Source organism: Barbus barbus, assembly GCF_936440315.1.
Source record: "Barbus barbus genome assembly, chromosome: 24".
NCBI classification, from domain to species: domain Eukaryota; kingdom Metazoa; phylum Chordata; class Actinopteri; order Cypriniformes; family Cyprinidae; genus Barbus; species Barbus barbus.
In genome coordinates this window covers 7480569-7489282 of record NC_136752.1, presented here as the reverse complement: position 1 = coordinate 7489282, position 8714 = coordinate 7480569, and the positions used below count along the sequence as shown (strand labels likewise).

At 34.7% G+C, this 8714-nt stretch overlaps 1 protein-coding gene across 1 annotated transcript; it reads right to left on the bottom strand.

Annotated features, from left to right (window-relative positions):
- Nucleotides 1-187: 187 nt before the first annotated feature.
- On the bottom strand, nt 188-8714 carry LOC306844107 (synaptotagmin-like protein 3). Its single transcript, XM_079376025.1, has 15 exons — nt 8542-8714; nt 8205-8420; nt 8020-8087; nt 6658-6712; nt 6464-6545; nt 6310-6382; nt 6072-6190; nt 5054-5185; nt 4632-4798; nt 4434-4533; nt 3226-3396; nt 2991-3075; nt 2698-2788; nt 548-744; nt 188-304 (listed from the first exon to the last, which is right to left on the bottom strand). Exons 1-15 carry the CDS (start codon nt 8688-8690, stop codon nt 219-221), a joined length of 1791 nt encoding a protein of 596 aa, XP_079232151.1. The 5' UTR covers nt 8691-8714; the 3' UTR covers nt 188-218.

Sequence of the window (8714 nt, the reverse complement as noted above, 5' to 3'; positions counted from 1 at the left end):
TCTGGATGTGTTTATTTAAGAACAAAGCACTGCATGCTATCTTTGTGGAAATATTGCATTTATTAAGTTATGAAATGATGAAAATAAATATATATATATATATATACTGTATATAAAACAACAAAGCAAACAGTTCATGCCTGAAGAAATGAAGACAATCTGGGCATTGGTTTGTCAGGATCTGTGGGTTGATGGAAGGGATCCACATTCTTCAGTTATTACCTCATGCTGACATTTGCATGCAATGGAAGAACGAAGTCATGCCACTCTCCTGGCATCTGCTGCAGACGTTGCCATGACGATTCTGCCGAAATAAGCAAACAGGATGACATACAAGCCCATATTTTCTGAGTGTGCAGACAGTATTATTAGAGAAGTCTACTGGTGGACATTTATAGATGTAAAAAAATAACTACTGACGTCAATCACTTATGACTGGAGTCTTGATCTCATGTGAGTGTACATCCTTTTAAATCCATGACGTGTTAAACTTTCCGTGGAAAATACCTAGGCCACCTTTAATGTGTGTTTTGTGTGTGGAGCTCACCTCCGGCCAGTCGTGCTGATCTCAGTAAACGGTCAGCGAGGCTGAAGGTGTTCTTCTCCCACAGGTTGAGCTGCAGCGTGGCCTGCTGGAGCTCCTGACACGTCAATCTGCTGAAGTTCATTTGGACAGAACCGGCAGTCTTCTTCAGCGCTGGACTTCTCTGCACCAGCTCTCGATCTCCAGGAAGGCAAAGGATTCTGGGAAGACATTAATGCACATAAAATCAAGTCGTGCCATATATGCCTCCAGATTTTGACACAACATTTAAATTCTTGTGGAAAGGAGACTACAGATTCACAGTCAGTTTTGTTTTATTCAGTACTGTTCATTACTGTATTGTACTGTTGTATGTATATACATACAGTACATATATATGCATGTATGTATGTATTTATATATATATATATGTGTGTGTGTGTGTGTGTGTGTGTGTGTGTGTGTGTGTGTGTATACAGTGCCCGCCAAACATATTGGAACAGTAAAGACAAAATTGTTATGTTGGCTGTGGAGTCAAGACATTTACAAATATGATTAAAGGATGAATATGAGACAAAACTACAGAATGTCACATTTTATTATTGGGTGATTCAACACATAGATGTTTTACCAGCTAAGAAGTTCATCCCTCTATCTGATGTGAGCATAAGTATTGGAGCAGTTGCCTCACAGGTCTTTCTAAGTGATCAGCTGTGTCCTGTTGCATTAATTCTTCAGATATTAAAAGCAGGGAATGTGTCATATCAGTTATATCCATTACTTCTGTATTCTGAATCTTACATTCGATGATGACACACACTAACCAGGATGAAGATGAGGGAGCTGACTTTGAGAGAAGCAAGCAATTTGGAAGATAAAAGAAAAGAGGGAGTCAATTACAGCTATAGCAAAAACAAAGGGCATGGAGAAATCAAGAGTTTGGAAACCACCAACAACCAACAACTACCTGATCGGCTGAGAAAGCAACAATAGTTGATGACAGACAAATCATAAAAGCTGTGAAAATGAATCCTAAAAGACGTATCTGTAAAATCACCAACAACTTCCAGAAAGCTGGGGTGATGCTCTGACAATCTACTGTCCTCAGGAGACTTTGACACAGAATTACAGATGCTACACAGCAAGATGCAAACCTCTGACCAGCACCAAAAATAGAAAGACAAGATTAGAGTTTGCAAAAAAGTACAAAGGTGAGCCAGAAGAGTTTTGGAACTGTGTTTATGGACCGATGAGACAAAGATGAACCTTTATCTAAGTGATGGGAAAGCAAAAGTGTGGAGAAAATAAGGGAACTGCAAATGATCCCAAGCATACAGCCTCATCTGTAAAGCATGGTGGAGGTGGTGTCATGGCATGGGCATGCATGGCTGCCTCTGGAACAGGCCCTCTCAACTTTACTGATGACTTAATGTATTATGACAGTAGCAGAATGAATTTGGAAGGGTGCAAAACTATCTTGCCTACCAATATTCAAGAAAATGCCACCAGATTCATTGGGAAGTGCTTCATATTGCATCAGGACAATGACCCAAAACACCCTGCCAGTTCAGTCAAGGAATTTATAAGGGCAAAGAAATGGAAAGTCTTAGATTGCCCAAGTCAATCTCCAGATTTAAATTCGATTGAACATGAATTTCACCAGCTGAAGAGGAGAGTAAAGGCAGAAACTCCCCAAAACAAGCAACAATTGGAATTGACTGCATTAAAGGCTGGGAAAAGTATTTCAAAGGATGAGACCTGGTGGTGTCTATGGGTCACAGACTCACTGCTGTGATTGTGTGCAAGGGATCTGCAACTAAATAATAGCTTTTAATCTTTTATATCTGCCTTATGTTCAACTGTCCCAATACTTATGATCGCATCAATGAGTGGGATGGACTCTAAAAGTGCTGTTCTTTTTATTTGGTAAAACATTTATGTTGAAACGGCTAATAATAAAATGTGACATTCTGTAGTTTTGTCTCATATTCATCTTTTAATCATATTTGCAAATGTCTTGACTCCACGGTATATATATATATATATATATATATATATATATATGTATATATATATATATATATATATATATATGTATATATATATATATATATATACAGCTTACTGGAACTACTTCAGACATAGGCTTCATACACACAGTTAATGTCACTCACCCTTCAATGTAAGCTGTTTTTGACAGAAAGCACAGCTTCGACACATCAGTGATGACCACTTTGAGCTGTCCTGCTGCTCCAATCAAAAGGTCTGTATAGATTGAGTAATTACATTCAATATGTTTTTATTCTGAAATAGGCCTAGTATATGTTTCAGTACATTTGAAGCATTTATATTGAGTACTTAAAGAATAGAACAAAGCCCAGAAAAGACAGTCTTTGACTCATTCACACACAGTCATCCATAGTCTTATTCTGAGCTGGCAGTGTGTAATGGAGTGCTAGTCTCATACCGGCTGTGTGTAGGTAAGTCTGTGGCAGGAACTGGAATTGAGCTTTAAGCAGCAGCTCGACATCGCCACCTAGCGGATGACCCTGCTATGAAAGAACAAGCTTCAGTGTTCAACAGATCAGGAGATATACTTATAGAACATTCCTCATACAGCTTGCCCAGTAGAAAGCACATGAAGACTTAATTTAAGAGCAGATAATGTTCTAATGAGGTCAGTCCAGTTTGACTGATCTTACCTTCGGACCGAGTGCGTAGCAGACAGAGCGCTGAGTGTCTGTGCTCTCCAGACACAAATCAGCCAGACGCACCAGCGTCTGGCCCAGAAAGAGCTTCCGCTTGAGTCCCCTGCAGTGCCACACTGACACCTGAACTACGCTGCTGCCCAGCTGCTCAGCAGAAACCACACACTGCAAACACAAACCAAACAGTTCAGCACACAAAGACATCCAAATATAGTCATACTTGCAATGCATTTCTATCTGTGCAAATGAAAAAAATAAATGTGTAAATAAATAAATAGTACTTTTAAATAAATACAGCTGAATTCAATTTAAAATGACTTAATACACACTAAAAAAAACTGTCACAATTATAAATAAATAATAATAAATCTACTGCTTTTCTTATAAATTTTTTAGCTGAGTTATAGTGCCACAACAAGACCATTTAGGGCAAAGGGACACTTAAAACAACAACAACAACAAATAATAATAAAATAACATGTAATAAAATAAAATTATATGTAATTAAATTGAAATAAAAGAAACTACGGTATTCCAAAGATTATTAAAGGTTAAACTGTTTTTTTTTTACGCTTTGATGTAAAGTCTGGTTTTGTTTCCAGTGTCTGGTTGTAAACATTCATTGCGTGATTGTGGCATTTCAAACAATTTTTATAGTGGGAGCAATAACAAATAATATTTTGCTCTCTCAGTATCTGTTGCACTCAGCATTGTTTGTAAATTAGCTTTTCTTATTGCAAAATTTACTAACTTTGCTAATTTATTGACTCTCACTAATGTTTGCTTATCTCACCACTTGAACGTACACTTTCATTGCAGGGTTATTATGGATAACTAAAACTAGAGCAAAAAATAATAATAATAATATTAAAAAAATAAATATCAACTGAAATGAAATAACATAAAAACCTTAAACTTACTTTATTTCACCTAGCTGCCAAAAGGCAACATGTCTTATTTTCATTTAGTTTAACGACTAAAACTAAAATAGATAATAAAAACGATACTGGCATTTTAATAAAAAAAATGAAAATGAAAAATACACAACAAAATGACACTAAAATTAAATTGAAAAAAAAAAAAATTCTAAACAATAATAACAACTGTAATAGTACATCAGTGATACTAAAATAACATTTCTTTCTTTTTTTTTTAAATTTGTAAAGAAAACAAATTGTAAACAGTGTTTATAACATACTCACAGTAAAGGCTTCATTGTAAACTGGGTTATTTCCCCTCTTGACTGCTGTCTTCATCTTATAATCATGGTATTTCTTTGGAAGCAAACAGACCTTTACATACCTGTTTGTTCAGAAAGAAACAGTTGCTTATTAGGCCAACTGCTAACCTTGTTCAGTCTGTAATACACAGCAAACATGCACTCCATCAAAACAACTTACGGATGACATTTCTTCTTCATTTCTCCAGACATCAGATTTTTGCAGGCTTTGATAGTTATCTCCAAACAGGACGTACTGTTGTTGTAACAGAAGGCAACCTCTACTTCTCCAGTCACACTAGTGTTTTCAATGATCCCAAAATCCATTCCTGTGCTACTGTTGCTGTCCTGTACAAAACATGTTTTTGAATGGATTCATATTTAATAACATTACACTTTTTTATGTTGATGTTTAAAGTCGTGAGAGAGAATTAATACACAATACAACGCTCATCCCCATGAGCCTGTAAGCGATATCTAATAAACAATTTTGCACAAAGTTATCTTGCAGAATTTTGCAGACCTTAGGCAGTTTGCTTCCTGAGAGATCTGCACTCGTCAGTTATCTGATCAAACAGAATTAAATATGGTGTGAATACACACCCTCTGCTCATCGCTGTATGCAGATGTATATGAAGCGTCGTCATCTGTCAGGTAAAGTGTACTTGTTGAAGCGTACTGCTCTGTGCCTCTGCTGTCCTGGGATAGATTGGGAAGACTGGGTGCTTTGCACAGCTTTGAGGAGACAAAATCAATCAGGTCGTCACACTAATGTCAAATGTTTAGTCAATCTCATTCAAACTTATGCAGTAAAACAGTGATTCTCACAAAGGTTCGATTATTAGGGGGTCACAACAAACTCCCAAAGGGCCTCAAGATGACTAGAAATGATTTAAATTAAAAATAATAAGTCTTTGAAAGTATTTGAGGAAGCCTCTTTTAAAAAGTGTGATTTCTAGACCTGGAAAAGTCATGTAAAAAAATGGGTATTTTTATTATAAACATACATTTGTTCTACTTTTGAAATATTGGTAACACTTTACAATAAGGTTTCATTTACTGACAACATGAAATAACAAGCATTTGTTAATCTTAGTTAATGTTTATTGCGCATTTTATCACTAGATGTATCTATTATTTAATGAACCTGAGCATGAACTAACATTGTGTTAATTAACTAACATTAATAAAGAATAGTGCTATCAAACGATTAATCGCGAATAATCGCATCCAAAATAAACATTTTTGTTTACATATGTGTGTGTACTGTGTATATTTATTATGTATATATAAAGACACACAAACAGCATATATTTTGAAAATATTTACATATTTATATTCATATAAATTATATCATTTATAAATATATTTAATATATAAAGGTAACAGTTTTTTAATATATAAGCTACATGTATGTGTGTGTATTTATATATATATATATATATATATACATAATAAATATACACAAAACACACATATTATGTAAACAAAAACCTTTATTTTGGATGCGATTAATCGCGATTAATCGTTTGATAGCAGTAATAAAGAATCATATGGCACACATGGCATTGAATGGGAATCTGCAATATAAATGCTTGTAGACTATACTGCATAGACCTACATTGGCACTGTTGATGGCACTCTCTGATCGGCTCTTGTGTCTTGAGTTCTGCAGCTGTCCGTGATCCACCGTCAGCTGACCCACTTCCACACTCAGATCACTCTGAGATTTGGAGAACTCTAGCATCAGGACAAGACAAAACATCCAGGATCAGGCTGTCGTAGAGACTCTTGTGGATATATGAGTTATTACAATGTTATTACAATCAACACAGAGTAGATTTGTTTTGTTCGCTTACTTTTTATGTGAGCACTGACAGACAACATCAGGTTCTCCACAGATTTAGTAAATGGCTTTGATTTTTTGAGGTCCTGGTTTGATACAAAGACACAAACACATTATTAAGTAATGAAGAAATGCAAAGAAAAAAAAACACACATTACTGTCTTCACCTGTTCTGTTAAATGAATCAGTCTGTTATATGATGAGGCTTCATAAACAGGAGGAGGAGTTGGAGGCACGACTGCAATAAAGCTAAAACACAAAATAAAAACACTTCAAAATCCTTGTTTAAAAGGAGCTTGAATTGTAAATGTGATTATTATATTGAGTATTATAACAAGGTCTATATTTGAGGGTTTCCAACCTGAGGCGTTGATAAGACTGTAATAGTTTGTCTCCGATGGTTTCATGACTGTTTTCTAAAAACAATACAGAAAGACAACATTCATGGTTAATTCCAAGCTCCAAATTTAACACACAAACCATCAATTGTGTGTGTTATACGTGTTATAAACTTATGGCTTACTTTTTTTTTTTGAAAATCCCTATAGTAAAAGTTGTATATTGTATGTAAATGTTATAACATAGGATGATTTTTAGATGTAGCAACTACATGTCAACAATATACATTTTATTTATATTTGCAATTTTATTAAATCTACATATGTGACCACGGACCACAAAACCAGTCATAAGGGTCCAGTTTTGGAAACTGAGATTTATACATCATCTGAAAGATGAATAAATAAGCTTTCAATTGATGTATGGTATTGTTAGGATCGGACAATATTGGGCCGAGATGCACCTATTTGAAAAACTGGAATCTGAGGGAGCAAAAAATTAATAAATCTAAATATTGAGAAAATCGCCTTTAAGTTGTCTAAATTAAGTTCTTAGCAATGCATGTATTGCTAATCAAAAATTTAAGTTTTTATATATTTATGGTAGGAAATTGACAAAATATCTTCATGGAACATGATCTTTACTTAATATCCTGATGATTTTTGGCATAAAAGGAAAATCTATAATTTTGACCCATACAATGTATTTTTGGCTATTGATACAAATATACACCAGCGACTTAAGACTGGATTTGTGCTCCAGGGTCACATATATGCAAAAATCTGTATGTTTACAGTAGTACATTTTTTAATTCATGTTTATCTTTTATATTTACTTTTATAATATCATATATAATCTTTATTTACTTACATAATGACTGGTTTTAGGATGGAGCTTCATATACATAAAATATATATACACACACATATATATATATATATATATATATATATAAAATGTGTTAATTACACATACATAAACATATATATATATATATATATATATATATATATATATATATATATATATATATATATATATATATTTGTTTTGGCTAGGTATAGATGTTAATATATGAAACTGTTCTCAATTCTAATAGGATTCATACATGATTTTACTTTATATGACAATATATTTAATATATGAAATTTTGATATATGTACATATGTAGTATCAATGGATAATAGATAGTGTAGACAATGGCCAATTATACAATCAAGATTATTAAAACATTTTGGCTGAGGTATGTAGTGACTGACCAATCAAACTCCAGTATTCCAGTGAGCCGTGTTCTAATATTTAAAGTGGAAACTGAGTAAATTCAAAACAACGGTTGTCCTCAGAAATTGTTCCTAATAATTATAGCTAATGCAAACAGACAAACCTCTGACATCCGGAAATTTCTTTGCTTGCTGTTCCAGAAACCATTCACCAGACTTGATCTTAAATTCCCTGCAAAGAAGTTATGAAAATGTATCTAATTTATGTTATTCATTCAAAGACTGTTAAATAATGTATTTGTCACAGATTTGAGTATTTGAGGATAAATCCACAGGGTTTTGTCTTTACCTGTATGCATGACACATTGTGCACTTCCACTCCTGTGCAGACTGGACGACCCGACAGTGCTTACAGATGCGATGGCTGCACCCGCAGCACACCGATCCACAGTCCCAGAACTTTCCCAGAAGCCGTTGACAGCGTGCACATGATCTTTGATCATAGGGACGCGTGATGGTCTTGGCACCCTGTCGACAGATACCCTGAAGTTCTACCTTCAGCCTCCTAAAACAAATGAATTTGAAATGTTATTTTAGATATAGTACAACGCATTTGTATTTTTCTGCACACTGATGAAATAAGGACACATATGTTCTAAAGACCTTGTTCTAAAACATTTTCATACCTGATTCTGTCTGTTTCAATGGTTCGAAGTGCTTTGTCTCTCTGAAGAACCTCCAGGACTCTTTCTCTCTCCAAAGCCTGGAATAACCCAAGATCCATAGGGCAGACGTGATCGTCTATGATGTCCCAGTTTTCCTGTTCGAGTTTCATTTCCTCCACAGCTCAGTTCAGGTC